The following is an 18,332-nucleotide window of genomic DNA, read 5'->3' as shown; positions in this document are numbered from 1 at the left end:
TTGGTGGAACAAATGGAGGAGGACTTCAAGAGATGGGACATGGTATCCCTGTCACTGGCAGGGCGGGTGCAGGCAGTTAAAATGGTAGTCCTCCCGAGATTCCTCTTTGTGTTTCAGTGCCTCCCGGTGGTGATCACGAAGGCTTTTTTCAAAAGGATCGAAAAGAGCATCATGAGTTTTGTGTGGGCCGGGAAGACCCCGAGAGTGAGGAAGGGATTCTTACAGCGTAGTAGGGATAGGGGGGGGGGGGCTGGCACTACCGAGCCTAAGTGAGTACTACTGGGCCGCCAATATCTCTTTCTTTATTAAACATTTTATTGAAAATCTTTGGTCAACCAACACAGTACATTGTGCATCCTTTACACAATATTATAACAACACAAATAACAATGACCTATTTTATAAACAAAAAATGAATAAATAATAAATAACAAAAAAAAAAAAAAAATGAAAACTAGCCCTAATTGGCAACTGCCTTGTCACAAGTAACACTCTCCAAAAATATAATTTAACAGTCCAATATATAATTATCTGTAGCAACGACCTATACATACTATACAGTATATATTAACAACCCTGAGAGTCCTTCTGGTTCCTCCTCCCCCCCCCCCCCCCCCCCCCCACCCCTCCCCGATCCTGGGCTGCTGCTGCTGCCTTCTTTTTCCCATTCCGTCTATCTTTCTGCGAGGTATTCGACGAACGGTTGCCACCGCCTGGTGAACCCTTGAGCCGACCCCCTCTAGGACGAACTTAATCCGCTCTAGCTTTATAAACCCCGCCATGTCATTTATCCAGGTCTCCACCCCCGGGGGCTTGGCTTCTTTCCACATTAGCAATATCCTGCGCCGGGCTACTAGGGACGCAAAGGCCAAAACATCGGCCTCTCTCGCCTCCTGCACTCCCGGCTCTTGTGCAACCCCAAATATAGCCAACCCCCAGCTTGGTTCGACCCGGACTCCTACTACTTTTGAAAGCACCTTTGTCACCCCCATCCAAAACCCCTGTAGTGCCGGGCATGACCAAAACATATGGGTATGATTCGCTGGGCTTCTCGAGCACCTCGCACACCTATCCTCCACCCCAAAAAATTTACTGAGCCGTGCTCCAGTCATATGTGCCCTGTGTAATACCTTAAACTGAATCAGGCTTAGCCTGGCACACGAGGACGACGAGTTTACCCTGCTTAGGGCATCTGCCCACAGCCCCTCCTCGATCTCCTCCCCCAGCTCTTCTTCCCATTTCCCTTTTAGTTCATCTACCATAGTCTCCCCTTCATCCCTCATTTCCCTATATATATATCTGACACCTTACCATCCCCCACCCATGTCTTTGAGATCACTCTGTCCTGCACCTCTTGTGTCGGGAGCTGCGGGAATTCCCTCACCTGTTGCCTCGCAAAAGCCCTCAGTTGCATATACCTGAATGCATTCCCTTGGGGCAACCCATATTTCTCGGTCAGCGCTCCCAGACTCGCGAACTTCCCATCCACAAACAGATCTTTCAGTTGCATTATTCCAGCTCTTTGCCACATTCCATATCCCCCATCCATTCCCCCCGGGCAAACCTATGGTTGTTTCTTATCGGGGACCCCCCCAAGGCCCCAGTCTTTCCCCTATGCCGTCTCCACTGTCCCCAAATCTTCAGTGTAGCCACCACCACCGGGCTTGTGGTGTAGTTCCTCGGTGAGAACGGCAATGGGGCTGTCACCATAGCCTGTAGGCTAGTCCCCCTATAAGACGCCCTCTCTAATCTCTTCCACGCCGCTCCCTCCTCCTCCCCCATCCACTTACTCACCATTGAAATATTAGCGGCCCAATAATACTCACTTAGGCTCGGTAGTGCCAGCCCCCCCCTATCACTGCTACGCTGTAAGAATCCCTTCCTCACTCTCGGGGTCTTCCCGGCCCACACAAAACCCATGATGCTCTTTTCAATCCTTTTTAAAAAAGCCTTCGTGATCACCACCGGGAGGCACTGAAACACAAAGAGGAATCTCGGGAGGACCACCATCTTAACCGCCTGCACCCTCCCTGCCATTGACAGGGATACCATATCCCATCTCTTGAAATCCTCCTCCATCTGTTCCACCAACCGCGTTAAATTTAACCTATGCAATGTGCCCCAATTCTTAGCTATCTGGATCCCCAGGTAACGAAAGTCCCTTGTTACCTTCCTCAACGGTAGGTCCTCTATTTCTCTACTCTGCTCCTCTGGATGCACCACAAACAACTCACTTTTCCCCATGTTCAATTTATACCCTGAAAAATCCCCAAACTCCCCAAGTATCCGCATTATTTCTGGCATCCCCTCCGCCGGGTCCGCCACGTATAGTAGCAAATCGTCCGCATACAAAGATACCCGGTGCTCTTCTCCTCCCCTAAGTACTCCCCTCCACTTCTTGGAACCCCTCAACGCTATCGCCAGGGGCTCAATCGCCAGTGCAAACAATAATGGGGACAGAGGGCATCCCTGCCTTGTCCCTCTATGGAGCCGAAAATATGCAGATCCCCGTCCATTCGTGACCACGCTCGCCACTGGGGCCCTATACAACAGCTGCACCCATCTAACATACCCCTCTCCAAAACCAAATCTCCTCAACACCTCCCACAAATAATCCCACTCCACTCTATCAAATGCTTTCTCGGCATCCATCGCCACTACTATCTCCGTTTCTCCCTCTGGTGGGGGCCATCATCATTACCCCTAACAACCTCCGTATATTCGTGTTCAGCTGTCTCCCCTTCACAAACCCAGTTTGGTCCTCGTGGACCACCCCCGGGACACATTCCTCTATTCTCATTGCCATTACCTTGGCCAGGACCTTGGCATCTACATTTAGGAGGGAAATAGGTCTATAGGACCCGCATTGTAGCGGGTCCTTTTCCTTCTTTAAGAGAAGCGATATCGTTGCTTCAGACATAGTCGGGGGCAGTTGTCCCCTTTCCTTTGCCTCATTAAAGGTCCTCGTCAGTACCGGGGCGAGCAAGTCCACATATTTTCTATAGAATTCGACTGGGAATCCATCCGGTCCCGGAGCCTTTCCCGCCTGCATGCTCCTAATTCCTTTCACCACTTCTTCTACCTCGATCTGTGCTCCCAGTCCCACCCTTTCCTGCTCTTCCACCTTGGGAAATTCCAGCCGATCCAAGAAGCCCATCATTCTCTCCCTCCCATCCGGGGGTTGAGCTTCATATAATTTTTTATAAAATGTCTTGAACACTCCATTCACTCTCTCCGCTCCCCGCTCCATCTCTCCTTCCTCATCCCTCACTCCCCCTATTTCCCTCGCTGCTCCCCTTTTCCTCAATTGGTGTGCCAGCAACCTGCTCGCCTTCTCCCCATATTCGTACTGTACACCCTGTGCCTTCCTCCATTGTGCCTCTGCAGTGCCTGTAGTCAGCAAGTCAAATTCTACATGTAGCCTTTGCCTTTCCCTGTACAGTCCCTCCTCCGGTGCTTCCGCATATTGTCTGTCCACCCTCAAAAGTTCTTGCAGCAACCGCTCCCGTTCCTTACTCTCCTGCTTCCCTTTATGTGCCCTTATTGATATCAGCTCCCCGCTAACCACCGCCTTCAACGCCTCCCAGACCACTCCCACCTGGACCTCCCCATTATCATTGAGTTCCAAGTACTTTTCAATGCACCCCCTCACCCTTAGACACCCCCCCTCATCTGCCATTAGTCCCATGTCCATTCTCCAGGGTGGGCGCCCTCCTGTTTCCTCCCCTATCTCCAAGTCCACCCAGTGTGGAGCGTGATCCGAAATGGCTATAGCCGTATACTCCGTTCCCCTCACCTTCGGGATCAATGCCCCTACCCAGCACAAAAAAGTCTATTCGCGAGTAGACTTTATGGACATAGGAGAAAAACGAGAACTCCTTACTCCTAGGTCTGCTAAATCTCCACGGGTCTACACCTCCCATCTGCTCCATAAAATCTTTAAGTACCTTGGCTGCTGCCGGCCTCCTTCCAGTCCTGGACTTCGACCTATGCAGCCCTGGTTCCAAACACCGTATTAAAATCTCCCCCCATTATCAGCTTTCCCATCTCTAGGTCCGGAATGCGTCCTAGCATCCGCCTCATAAAATTGGCATCATCCCAGTTCGGGGCATATACGTTTACCAAAACCACCGTCTCCCCCTGTAGTTTGCCACTCACCATCACGTATCTGCCCCCGTTATCCGCCACTATAGTCTTTGCCTCGAACATTACCCGCTTCCCCACTAATATAGCCACCCCCCTGTTTTTCGCATCTAGCCCCGAATGGAACACCTGCCCCACCCATCCTTTGCGTAGCCTAACCTGGTCTATCAGTTTCAGGTGCGTTTCCTGTAACATAACCACATCTGCCTTAAGTTTCTTAAGGTGTGCGAGTACCCGTGCCCTCTTTATCGGCCCGTTCAGCCCTCTCACGTTCCACGTGATCAGCCGAGTTGGGGGGCTTCCTACCCCCCCCCCCCCCCCCTGTCGATTAGCCATCACCTTTTTCCAGCTCCTCACCCGGTTCCCACGCAGCTGTATCTCCCCCAGGCGGTGCCCCCCCCGCCCATCCTCTCCCATACCAGCTCCCCCCTCTCCCCAGCAGCAGCAACCCAGTAATTCCCCCCTCCCACCCCCCCCCCCCCGCTAGATCCCCCGCTAGCGTAATTACTCCCCCCATGTTGCTCCCAGAAGTCAGCAAACTCTGGCTGACCTCGGCTTCCCCCCGTGACCTCGGCTCGCACCGTGCGACGCCCCCTCCTTCCTGCTTCTCTATTCCCGCCATGATTATCATAGCGCGGGAACCAAGCCCGCGCTTCTCCCTTGGCCCCGCCCCCAATGGCCAACGCCCCATCTCCTCCACCTCCCCTCCTCCCCCCATCACCACCTGTGGGAGAGAGAAAAGTTACCACATCGCAGGATTAGTACATAAAACCCCTCTTTGCCCCCCACATTCGCCCCACCACTCTGTTCGAACGTTCTTTTTAATAACCCGCTCATTCCAGTTTTTCTTCCACAATAAAAGTCCACGCTTCATCCGCCGTCTCAAAGTAGTGGTGCCTCCCTCGATATGTGACCCTCAGTCTTGCCGGTTGCAGCATTCCAAATTTTATCTTCTTTTTATGAAGCACCGCCTTGGCCCGATTAAAGCTCGCCCTCCTTCTCGCCACCTCCGCACTCCAGTCTTGATAAACGCGGATCACCGCGTTCTCCCATTTACTGCTCCGAGTTTTCTTCGCCCATCTAAGGACCATTTCTCTATCCTTAAAACGGAGGAATCTCACCACTATGGCTCTGGGAATTTCTCCTGCTCTCGGTCCTCGCGCCATCACTCGGTATGCTCCCTCCACCTCCAACGGACCCGCCGGGGCCTCCGCTCCCATTAACGAGTGCAGCATCGTGCTCACATATGCCCCGACGTCCGCTCCCTCCACACCTTCAGGAAGACCAAGAATCCTCAGGTTGTTCCTCCTTGCGTTGTTTTCCAGTGCCTCCAACCTTTCCACACATCGTTTCTGATGTGCCTCCTGCGTCTCCGTCTTCACCACCAGGCCCTGTATATCGTCCTCATTCTCGGCTGCCTTTGCCTTCACGACCCGAAGCTCCCGCTCCTGGGTCTTTTGTTCCTCCTTTAGCCCTTCGATCGCCTGTAGTATCGGGGCCAACAGCTCTTTCTTCATTTCCTTTTTGATCTCTTCCACACAGCATTTCAAGAACTCTTGTTGTTCAGGGCCCCATGTTAAACTGCCACCTTCCGACGCCATCTTGGTTTTTGCTTGCCTTCCTTGCCGCTGTTCTAAAGGATCCACTGCAATCTGGCCACTCTCTCCTCCTTTTTCCATCCGTATCCAGGGGGGATTCCCTTCTGGTTTACCGCACAGTGTTTTTAGCCGTCAAAATTGCCGTTGGGGCTCCTATCAAGAGCCCAAAAGTCCGTTTCACAGGGAGCTGCCGAAACGTGCGACTCAGCTGGTCATCGCCGCACCCTGAAGTCCGGCCGCCAATATCTCAATGGTGAGTAAGTGGATGGGAGAAGAGGAGGGAGCGGCGTGGAAGAGATTGGAGAGGGCGTCCTGTAGGGGGACTAGCCTACAAGCTATGGTGACGGCCCCATTGCCGTTCTCACCGAAGAAATACACCACAAGCCCGGTGGTGGTGGCGACTTTGAAAATTTGGGGACAGTGGAGACGGCATAGGGGAAAGACGGGAGCCTTGGTGTGGTCCCCGATAAGAAATAACCATAGGTTTGCCCCGGGGAGAATGGATGGGGGATTTGGAATATGGCAAAGAGCAGGAGTAATGCAACTGAAAGATCAGTTTGTGGATGGGAAGTTCGCAAGTCTGGGAGCGCTGACCGAGAAATATGGGTTGCCCCAAGGGAATGCATTCCGGTATATGCAACTGAGGGCTTTTGCGAGGCAACAGGTGAGGGAATTCCCGCAGCTCCCGACGCATGAGGTGCAGGACAGAGTGATCTCAAAGACATGGGTGGGGGACAGTAAGGTGTCAGATATATATAGGGAGATGAGGGACGAGGGGGAGATTATGGTAGATGAGCTGAAAGGGAAATGGGAAGAAGAGCTGGGGGAGGAGATTTAGGAGGGGCTGTGGGTGGATGCCCTAAGTAGGGTAAACTCATTGTCCTCGTGTGCCAGGCTAAGCCTGATTCAATTTAAGGTGTTACACAGGGCGCATATGACTGGAGCACGGCTCAGTAAATTTTTTGGAGTAGAGGATAGGTGTGCGAGATGCTCGAAAAGCCCAGCGAATCACACCCACATGTTCTGGTCATGTCCGGCACTACAGGGGTTTTGGGTAGGGGTGACAAAGGTGCTTCCGAAAGTAGTGGGGGTCCAGGTCGAACCAAGCTGGGGGTTGTCTATATTCGGGGTTGCAGAAGAGCCGGGAGTGCAGGAGGCGAAAGAGGCTGATGTTTTGGCCTTTGCGTCACTAGTAGCCCGGCGCAGGATACTGTTGATGTGGAAGGAAGCCAAGCCCCCGGGTGTGGAGACCTGGATAAATGACATGGCAGGGTTTATAAAGCTGGAACGGATTAAGTTCGTCCTAAGGGGATCGGCACAAAGGTTCACCAGGCGGTGACAACCGTTCGTCGAATACCTCACAGAAAGATAGAGGGAATGGAAAAGAAGAAGGTAGCAGCAGCAGCCCAGGGGGGGGGGGGGGGGAGGAACCAGAAGGACTCTCAGGGTTGTTAATATATATGTATAATATGTATAGGTCGTTGCTATAAATAATTGTATATTGGACTGTTAAATCATATTTTTGGAGAGTGTTTATCTGAGACAAGGCAGTTGCCATTTAGTTTTAGTTATATATTATTTATTCTTTGTTTATAAAACAGGTCATTGTTATTTATACGGTTAGATTATTGTGTAAAGGATACACAATGTACTGTGATGGTTGACCAAAAATTTTCAACAAAATATTTTTAAAAAAGAGAATCTTGAACTCGGACTCCGAAGTCCCTTTGGGCTTCTGATTTCCTACGCCTTTTCCCATTTAGAAAATAGTCTATGCCTCTAGTCTTCCTACCAAAGTGCATAACCTCACACTTTTTCATATTATACTCCATTTGCCACTTCTTTGCCCACTCGCTAACCTGTCCAAGTCCTTTAGCAGCCCCCCGTTTCCTCAATACCACCTGTCCCTCTGCATATCCTTGTACCATCTGTAAACTTAGCAACAGTGCCTTCAGTTCCCTCTTCCAGATCATTAATGTATATTGTGAAAAGTTGTGGTCCCAACACTGACCCCCGAGGCACACCACTTGTCACCGGCTGCCATCCAGAAAAAGACCCCTTTATCCACAACTCTCTACCTTCTGCCAGGCAGCCAGTCCTCTATTCATGCCAGGATCTTACCCTCAACACCATGGGCTATTCAGCTTATTTAACAGCCTCCTATACAATTGTCAAAGCAATTTTCTGTTTGTATTTCAGATTTCCAGCATCCCCATTATTTTTCGTTATTTGTCTTTGCTTTTAATTGGTATTTTGGTGTCCTGCTATGCAGTGATAACCAATCCACCACTGAAGAAATTACTGTAAGCCTCATGAATTCTGGTAGTTAACTCTTCTGCTCTGTGCCCTCCATCCCTTGAGCATCCATAGAGGATACAACAGTGAAATTACCCTCTTAAAGGGACTGCATCACAATTGTGTTTGTTTGGCACCTGTGTAGCGCTCCAACCTCCGAGGGGGGGGGGGGGGGGGGGGGGGGGTGTCTCCGGCCAGGAAATGGGGGGGGGCTCTGACCAGGGGGTGGGGTTCTCCGGCCCGGGGGGGGGGTCTCCGGCCAGGTTGGGGGGGGGGGGTCTCCGGTGAGGCAGGGGGGATCTCCGGCGAGGAGGGGGGGGGGGATCTCCGGTGAGGAGGGGGGGATCTCCGGCGAGGGGGGGGGGGGGGGGATCTCCGGCGAGGGGGGAGGGGGGGGGATCTCCGGCGAGGAGGGAGGGGGGATCTCCGGCGAGGAGGGGAGGGGATCTCCGGCGAGGAGGGGGGGGATCTCCGGCGAGGAGGGGGGGGATCTCCGGCGAGGAGGGGGGGGATCTCCGGCGAGGAGGGGGAAGATCTCCGGCGAGGAGGGGGGGGGATCTCCGGCGAGGAGGGGGGGGGATCTCCGGCGAGGAGGGGGGGGATGTCCGGCGAGGAGGGGGGGATCTCCGGCGAGGAGGGGGGGATCTCTGGCGAGGAAGGGGGATCTCTGGCGAGGAAGGGGGATCTCTGGCGAGGAGGGGGGATTATTAGGGTGTCTGTCCAGTATCCTAGCGACTGTTGGTGTCTGGACTGGCATCATAATAGTAGATTGGAGAAACTGGGCTGTTCTTGGAGACGGGAAGATTAGGACATTTGACAAAGGCATTCCAAACCAGGAGGGGCCTGGTCAGAGCTGGCGAGGGAAAATCTGTCACCATTGTCAGATGGGTGGAGAATCAGAGGACACTGATTCAAGGTGCTTGGTAAAAGCACAAAGGACTACATGGAGGAAAACCTTTACACAGTGAGCAATTCGGATCTGGAATGCGGCGCCCTAGAGAATGGTGGAGGCAGATTCAAGCATGGTTGTCAAAAAGGAATTGGATGGGCAGCACGGTGGCGCAACGGGTTGGCCCTGCTGCCTCACAGCGCTGAGGACCTGGGTTCGAATCCCAGCCCTGGGTTACCATCCGTGTGGAGTTTGCGCATTCTCCCCGTATCTGCGTGGGTTTCACCCCCAAAACCCAAAAAGATGTGCAGGCTAGGTGGATTGGCCACGCTAAATTGCCCCTTAATTGGAAAAAAAAATAATTGGGCACTCTAAATTTATATTTTAAAAAAGTGAATTGTATAATTATCTGAAGAGAAAATTATTGCAGGGCTGCGGGAAAAGGGTGGTGGAGGGGGAACTGGCTGAATTGGTCTCTTAGCAAGTCAGCAGAGACGCCACGGACTCATCTGCTGAAACCATTCTATGATTCTATAACCTCACTGTGAGGCAAGAGTTACCATCCTACCAATTAGCCAGGCTGATGTTGATTAACTGCTGAGAGGGATTCCATTCCGATTCTCTTCCCACACACTAAGGCAGACTTTAGTTAGTAATTCCCGGAACAGGTCTCTAGTCTGCCGCCAGGGGCATATAGCTTGAGGGGCACATCTCCAGACGATCGTGGTTGACCAGGAGTCTCTCCGGCTCTTACTGCCTGCCATTGGCATGTTTGGAAGGATTTGCAGGTTGACAGGTTACGGGGATAGGGTGGAGATGTAGGCTTAAGTAAAGTGCTCTTTCCAAGGGTCGGTGCAGACTTGATGGGCCGAATGGCCTCCTTCAGCACTGTAAATTCTATGACTCACTCAATCCAAGCGAGTTGTGAACACAACGGCCTTGCCCATCAGGTCCTGGGGTGGTACTTGAACCTGGAGCTCCTGGCTCAGAGGCAGAGATGCTAACCCACTGCGCCACAAGATCTCCTGCCTGAAGGGATTGCGGGGAAAGATTTCTTGTTTGTCATTTGCGGTTAAATCCTAAATATAGCACCATCTAAGTCAAGTTAGTCACAAAGACTTTCCTTTATTGATACTATGATGAATTGTGTGCCTCTTATTCAATACACGTCACCCAGTCAATCTACCTCCTTCCTTTGTTCAAACGAAAATGCATCTCCCACTATAATTCAACCTTTCCCAGTTCATGAGAACCATGGCACCTTGTGCCTCCCACAGTACACTCATCCCGCCTGTAACGTAGAGACATTTAAACCCAAGATTGATATCACCGACATGCAATGCTCAATTTATTTTGAGTTATATTCTTTACAACCTCAATGTCATCTTATTCCGCTTTTGAGGGGGAGAGTTGACTGGTGGTGATTTAACCCGAGGCACACCACACCTCGGGCAAGGGGCAAGGTTGAGAAGGCGGGGGAGCTTTCATGAATAACCTCAGCTGGTACGGGAATTGAACCCGCGCTGTTGGTGTCGCTCCGCACCACGAACCAGCTGCCCACCCAACTGAGCAACATGTCTACAAATGAATTCCAAGCTTACTGCATAAGTTGCTTTTATGACAATCTGCCTGCTGTATCAGGACACTAACATGAACAATATCATCAGTATTTGTATCATCATTCAGATGGACATTTCACACTGTTGTTCGATACTGGTGAGAATTTGGCTGTATTCATTGGTGTGTGCGCGTCCACCATGGCTCAATTGGTAGTCCCCTTGCGTCTGAGTCACAAGATTCCAGGTTCAACTGAAAAATCCAGGCATAATGGGGAATGTTGCACTTTGGGAGGTGGCATCATTTGGATGAGAGCGGAAAATTAAAGCCCTGTCGGCCAGCCGTTTTGACGAAGAGCAGGGGAGTTATTTCCGAGAGTCCTGATCCATCTCTGTCCCCCAATCAACGTCAGAAACACAAGCATCTGGCCATTATCACATGGCTGTTTGTGAGAGCTTGCTGAGTGGGTTAGCTGCCATGTTTCAAAACTGGCCACATTCCAAAATAATTCAATTGGTTTTGAAGTACTTTAAGACGTTTGGTGGTTGTGAAAAGGATTCTACAAATGCAAGCCTTGCTTCTCTCTTGTATACAAAGGGTGCAATAGTAAGGCCTCCTTTCTCAATACAACCTAAATATTTTAAGCAGGTATTATTTGATTGGGGCAGGGGGGGGGTTTATATATAGTAAAACATCTTAGAAATACATGGGGTTTGAAGGTTCATTTATTCAATTGGTTTTATCAGCAGGATTGAATGGAGTTTCATTTCTTTTCTTTAAAATTTTTCCAATTAAAAGGGTAATTTAGCGTAGCCAATCCGCCTACCCTGCACATCTTTGAGTTGTGGGGGGAGTCACGGGGAGATTGTGTAAACTCCACACGAACAGTGACCTGGGGCCAGGATCGAACCCGGGTCCTCGGCGCCGTGAGGTGGCAGTGCTAACCACCGCACCATCGTGCCACCCCTGAATGGTGTTTCATGACAGGATGGAGGGTCAGCTTTTGCAGCAGCTGGTGAGGAGTACGTTTCCCGCTCCAGTTAACAGGCAAACCAGAATGGCCAATTTGATTTGAGCAAGAGTAGAGAATTGGACTGGAGCGCTGTCCATTTGTAAGTGAGAAATTGTGCAGCGCTTCTAGCGAAACCTTTGCTCTAGCATTGCCGGGGGGGCGGGGGTGGTTGCGAGTGACGCCAGTCAGAGGTAACTATGGAATTCACATGGCTCGAGAATGCAGGGCCGAAATTCCCATGGCTCTCGAATATAGGGCCGAAATTCCCATGGCTTTAGGATACAGGGCCGGCTGCGTAGGATTGGGATGAGGAGAAATTTCTCCACAAAGCGGGTTTGTGGAGTTGTGGAATTCTCAATCCCAGTGAGTTGTGGATGTTCAATTGTTGAGTATATTTTAATACAAGGCGGTCAGTTAGCTCAGTTGACTGGACGGCTGGTTCGTGATGCGGAGCGACGCCAGCAGCGTGGGTTCAATTCCCGTACCAGCTGAGGTTATCCATGACCTTCTCAACTTTGCCCCTCACCGGAGGTGTGGAGACCCTCAGGTTATATCAGTCAGCTCTACCCCCTCAAAAGAGAGAGCTGCCTATGGTCATCTGGGACTGTGGCGACGTTTACATATGTTTAAGACGGGGTGATTAAGTTACATATAAATATTGGTCTTATATTTGAGACAGGTCCATCTAGAAACATCTGTGAACCCCACCTCCTGGAAGTTCCCTTCCAAGTCACACACCATGCTGACTTGGAAATATATCGCCATTCTGTTTCTCCTGTAATATCCTGTAACTCCCTTCCTAACAGCACTGTGGGTGTACCTACACCTCATGAATGGCAGTGGTTCAAGGCGGCAGCTCACCGCCACCCTCTCAAGGGCAACTAGGGATGGGCAATAAATGCTGATCTAGTCAGTGACGTTCATATTCTACAAATGAATTTTCGATAAAGAGACATGGGACAGGATGTGCAGGACATTGGAGTTGGAAGTCCAAAATCAGTCCAAAATTGAATAATGGAGCCGGCCCAAAAGGCCCAAATGGCTGATCCAGATCCCATTTCTTGAGATCTTACAAATTCTGACATTGGGTTTGGGTCAAAACCCTAAATTTGGAAAGGGTAAGATTACCTCAGATGTCTCAGTTTGAATTTTAATAACCTCATTTACTTGGCAATAATGAAAAAAGCCTGACTTCCCTTGAGTGCTCACAGAAATAAATAAGAAACAAGCTTGATTAAAAATGGCTCAGTGCACAACATAAATCTTAAACTCAGCCTTTCTGTTTTGTGTTTCGTAAGTTTTAGATTGCATTAAGTGCAAAAAGAATTTTAGCAAAACCAGCGTAATCTATCCAGCCCGTTATGCTGATCGCTACAAATTGTGAAATTGTAGAAGGAGAAAGGAATATCTTCCATAATTATCCTCCTGAATACGAATTTTCATGTTTTTTTATTTTACTTGTGAGAGAGCAGCGGAGTAGATCCATACTGAGGTTTACTCCAAGAAAATGTCTGCTAACTTCATCCAGGATTTTCCCTCCCTGGTATGGCTCAGTGGGTAGCACTCACGGCTCGAAGTCAGAAGGTTGTGGGATCAAGGGCTCTGAGTTCAGGCGAGCACTCCAGCGCAGTAGTGTGGGAGTGCTGCACTGCCAGGGATGTCATATTTGGTGTGCAACATTGGCTTCTTCAGCAATGCCTCGACTTTAAAATGCTCATCCTTGTTTTCAAATCCTTTACAGAGCTCTGTAATCTCCTACTACAACCCTCTGAGATATCTGTACTCCCCTACTCCTGATCCCTTAGAGGATTCCCAATTTTAATCACTCGGTCACTGGTGGCCATGCCTTCGGCTGTCTCGCTCCAGTGCTCCACTCTGGCGGCCAGTGCGGTGCTCCGACGCTCTGCTTGGCGGCCAGTGTCGCGCTCCGGCCCTCCGCTCTGGCGGTAACTGGTAGAGCAATGACTTTGGATGCAATTGCCCAACCATCCATCCAGTCCACGTCCTACATTCTCGGATGGCCAAGGCTGAAATTTGAACATTTGATTTGATGGGAGAAATGACTGCATCGGCCTACATCGTATCATCAACATGCTGACGATTATCGCTGAAATGCCTTGTAGCGGACAACGTAGATACATTTAACTGGAAGTTAAGTAAGAACATGAGGAAGAAAGGAATAGAAGGGCGTGCTGATGGGGTTAGAGTAGGAGAGCTGGAGTTAAACAATGGCAGAGATCTACTGGGCTAAACAGCCTGTTTCTGTGCTGTAAATAACCTCGAACAGTCGGACTTTGGTGCCAAATTTATATTGTTGTCTTTGTTACATTCGGTATGAGAACTTAACTGAGCTGATGCAATAAAGAACAGTAAGATGTCTTACAACACCAGGTTAAAGTCCAACAGGTTTGTTTCAAACAGGTAGTGTTTGCAACAAACCTGTTGGACCTTAACCTGGTGTTGTAAGACTTCTTACGGTGCTCACCCCAGTCCAACGCCGGCACCTCCACATCACAACAAAGAACAAGCAGCACTTCCTTTCTCTGGCTACGATCTTCTGTAAGCCTGGGTATCACACTCAGGGCAGCCAAGACTACGTCCTGGAGCTTACAGGATTGTTCCGAAATCCTTTGAGAGCCACACGAACCAAAACAAGAGGAAAGGGCTTGCTCCAGGTCAAGTGACTTCTATAAGTGGGGAAAACGAAAATGTGAAAGATGGCCCAATTAAGAGAGATGGCTGCTGGCAAATATCCACCATTAAACCATTGCTTCCTATATTGTGGAAAGAAAGACGGCTATTTAGGACTTCTGGATAACATTTTCAGTGGTATAAGGGACATTATTAAAAGGATTTTATATTAGCACGAAAGTCACTGGCAACACACCTCACACCAGAGGTCGTGGACAAGGACATTGGTTTGCACACCACCGCAGAATTTGACACACATTCCCAGAATATCTGTTAAAATTCCACCCAATAAAAACAGAACTTCCTTTCTTCAGACTTGGTATTGATTCTAGGGCACAACAGCTTCATTGTACATTATTACAAGAAGAATAATGGGCAGAATCATTGGACGTGATCCCGACGGCATTGGTACAAATTCTGGACCCACGAGATGATAAATGAAATTTGCCGTGTTCAGTCACCGTTAATAAGGCATTCTTATTAACGGTTATCCATGGTGGTTCCCATCCCCCGCAAAGCTGCTTTAGTTCTCAATAGGTTAACAAGAAATACATCAGCACCTTTGGATTTAAGCCTGTGGGAGTAACTTAAAACTTGCATTGAAAACAGTGGCCAGCTAAGGTTATCAATGGGCCGATTCTCCCAATCGACTTCAGTAGCACCAATGCTCATTTTACATTCCCATTGAAGGCAGTAGTGCTGTTGACTGTCACAATGTACAAATCTGACCAAACTGGTCGTTTTCGGAGACTTCATGGAGCCATAAGCCAGCTGTGCAAAGGAAAGCCACTCTCTTTAAAGATTAGATTTAAGCCATTGGCTTTTGTCAGCGAGTTCATATCGATTCCCTTCTATCACGCTCATCTTTAGAATGGCCGATGGCACATCCGTTAGCGATGTGTGAGAGGCCTGCCAAGCCTCCGAAAGCAGCTTCTGCCCATTCCAGGCTGCCGACTCCTGGTTTTCCCCTATCAGGTATTATTAATCCTCATGCAGCCTCTGGTCTCAAAACCCTACCATCCAAATAAAAACGGAGACAGGATAATGAGTTGCGGCTTCAATTATCTCATGGCAGTGGATACACCTGAATGAGGGGCTCCCAGAAAAATTGACTATTTGGGAATACCGATCATACCAGCAAGACACGAATGGTTCTGAAAAAAATAAATAAATGGGAAGGAACGGTTTCCAGTGATAGATGGGTTGGCAACCAGAGCACATGGGGTCAAAGTGATTGTCAAAAGAGCTAAATGTACCATTTTTTGATGCAGAGTTGCTATTATCGGGAATATTCTGCGTGGAAACATAAGAATCATAGAACTTACAGTGCAGAAGGAGGCCATTCGGCCCATCAAGTCTGTACCGACCCTTGGAAAGGCCACCCGACTTAAGCCCACGCCTCCACCCTATCTCTGTAACCCAGTAACTCCACCTAACGTTTTTGGACACAAAGGGCAATTTAGCTTGGCCAATCCACCTAACCTGCACATCTTTGGACTGTGGGAGGAAACCGGAGCACCCGGAGGAAACCCACGCACACACGGGGAGAACGTGCAGATTCCGCACAGACAGTGGCCCAAGCCGGGAATCGAACCCGGGACCCTGGAGCTGTGAAACAACTGTGCTAACCACTGTGATACCTGCTGCAATACCATGCAATACAGGCCTCCGAAAGGAATACTTAACGGGAAAAAATTATTATGCTGTGGGGAAAAAAATAGCGAGTGAGACTAATTGCATAGTTCTACTAAAGAGCCGGCATAGCTAGGATGGAGTGAATGGCCTGCTTCTGTGCTCCATAATTCTCTGATGCGACACTGTCCACTCATCCAGAAGAGGAACTAATTTGTCCGAAGGGCACAATTCCAGTTGGTATTATCTTTCCCGACACAAACTCATTGCACCAGTGAAACCGTTCACGTTCGGAAACAGCCCATGACGGTGATTCCACAGCCTTTCAGGAGTTCTTTTTAACTGTTGGGATGACTGCTAAGACCTGGTTACTGTTGCACTGGTGGAGTGGAACCCACCCAGGTAACTTTGCATCGTAACAAAAGTCCCAAATCAGCAGGGCTGTACTGAACTGGAAAAACAAGTGTGCAGGGGAAGGCAAATCTGCTCTATTTAGCTGGTCAGTACAAAGTTGGAGGCTTAGCACCATAAAGTGGCAGCTATTCCTCATTGTGAGGCAACGCTGGTTCAGTTCCTCATCCCTATCGATACCAAGTTAAAACCCTTAATATTGATGGTGTCCAAGTGGATCTGTGCAGGCGGCAACCTGTTGCCAGGAGGCTCACGTACTGACGCAGTCGTTTACATGGGTACTGCTTATTTCCTTAGGCGGATGACTCAAATGTTACTTTGAACTTTATGTTGCAAAGTCCCCACAACAAATCACGCCCAAAATAGTAGGCAACGTAATAGGTTATCAGGATGTGCATCTCTTACCTGATTGGCCGTTTTTTGACGACTTTGATGCGAGTTCATACGTCAACTCTGTAAAAGACAGCCAACAGCACAAATCAGTAGGTGGCAGGTTCAACCCTCACGGCCACTAGTCTGCGCAGGGGGCGGAACAGGAGAGGGACGGGAATGCCACCTGTCTCTGCTATGGAGACGACTGTCTGACCTGTCCAACTGGACATTGAGAGGGTGACGTTACGCGTCTGCATTCTGCGGCTGGGCGTTTTGTCTGCTCCGGGTTCATATTGAATGCCTTGATATGCACTGGGCATGGTTTGCTAAACGTGGTTGCAAAACCCTGGGCGTGGCATGCCCAAATTCCTGATGCACACTTGCAGCAGACAAGGCTTCCCGCCAAGGGCATTCGGTACTCGTAAAATTAACGCTTCCCAAACAATGTCTGCTCTGTTATGAACATAAATTTGATCCCATTCCACTTAAAATTTGGAGGCGCCAGTTAGTAACTGCAACAATATGGTTTGCAACGACTGCAATAACACATTGTTAAGGACTCAAGACAACATCCATTTGCATTGCCAGGTCCCTTCAGTGCACTAAAGCACTTCACAAAGGTGAAATGGAAGGTGAGCTGCAGAAGGGGCAGAAATAGCAGCAATAACTAAAGCCATAGTGAAACAGGTTTGAGGGGAGGGGAGAGAAGACGCAAGGCAGAAGGGTGGGGGTTGGGAAGAGTGCCAGAGACTCATTCCTATTTATTTCACAACATTAACCTACCCAATCCACCCAGATTTGACAAACATGAAGATGGACAGGAAAGAACCTACTGGTCCATCCAGCCCGTCTCAGGGCAACGTTACGTTTTGTGCATCACAATACACTTGGAACTGGTGGACGCTCCCGTGGGCCAGTAGGTCACCCACAGGCAGCAGGACTGTTCCCGGCACGTCACACAACAGGCCTTTCAGGAGCCTGAATTGGTGACCCACCGCTTGCAGGTGAATAGCCCCGTTGTCCACCCCATGCTGCATCTGGGAAATGGCCCAGGGACTGGATGGGGTCAGGAAACTGGCACGCCGGCCAATGATGCGAATGGTCCATCAGAAGCTAAACACCCTGGACTTACATATTGATGGCAGGGCCGTGTCCGCCCTCGTTCTAGGTCGCTAGCCTATTCACCAATGTACTGCTGGGGGAAGCCTAGACATTTGCACCATGTCAAGATATCATGGTGATCTAGAGCCGCCGCCATTGTCTGAATCAGCATTCATTGGACTTATGAACTCAGCAACTCCGCAGTTTAGTCCAGTATTAACACAGTGTATGCCCAAAGAGGTGTCGCCACAGGATCCCCTCAAAGCCCAGCTCTTGTTAACGCCTTTGTTGGTTTCCATGAGAAAGGCATCTACAATGGAATGATCCCTACACTCTCCTACCCCTTGCATTTGTCTGATACGTAGTTGATACATTTGCGATATTTGCATCCACCGCTGCCTCCAAGAATTTCCTTGATGCTCCAAATTCACCTTTGAAATGGAGCAGTCAAATTAGTTCCTTTTCCTCAAAGTGCCAGTAGACAGATCTGCCTTCTCTACCACTATCTACAGCAAGCCTACCCTCACTGATCAATACACGCGTTGAGATGCCTACAGTTCTATGCGCTGCATGATTAGCCTTATTGACAACCTTGTAAAGAGGGCCCGAGTCATTTGCTCACCGTGCAAGC

At 49.6% G+C, this 18,332-nt stretch overlaps 1 protein-coding gene across 2 annotated transcripts in view; it reads right to left on the bottom strand.

The window, feature by feature from the left end:
• Window positions 1-18,332, bottom strand: part of ccdc92ba (coiled-coil domain containing 92Ba) — a 96,711-nt gene that overhangs the window by 22,106 nt on the left and 56,273 nt on the right. Inside the window, exon 3 of one of the 2 annotated variants that reach the window (XM_072469738.1) lies at window positions 16,634-16,681. The exons of the other annotated variant lie outside the window; for it this stretch is intronic. Within the exon in view, the coding sequence (XP_072325839.1) occupies window positions 16,634-16,681 (48 nt within the window). The remainder of the gene's footprint in view (window positions 1-16,633; window positions 16,682-18,332) is intronic. 2 annotated transcript variants of the gene reach the window in all.

The sequence above is a fragment of the Scyliorhinus torazame genome, chromosome 12, assembly GCF_047496885.1.
Source record: "Scyliorhinus torazame isolate Kashiwa2021f chromosome 12, sScyTor2.1, whole genome shotgun sequence".
Lineage (NCBI taxonomy): Eukaryota > Metazoa > Chordata > Chondrichthyes > Carcharhiniformes > Scyliorhinidae > Scyliorhinus > Scyliorhinus torazame.
Note: the sequence above shows the minus strand (reverse complement) of the source record. Positions and strands in the feature narration are given on the sequence as shown.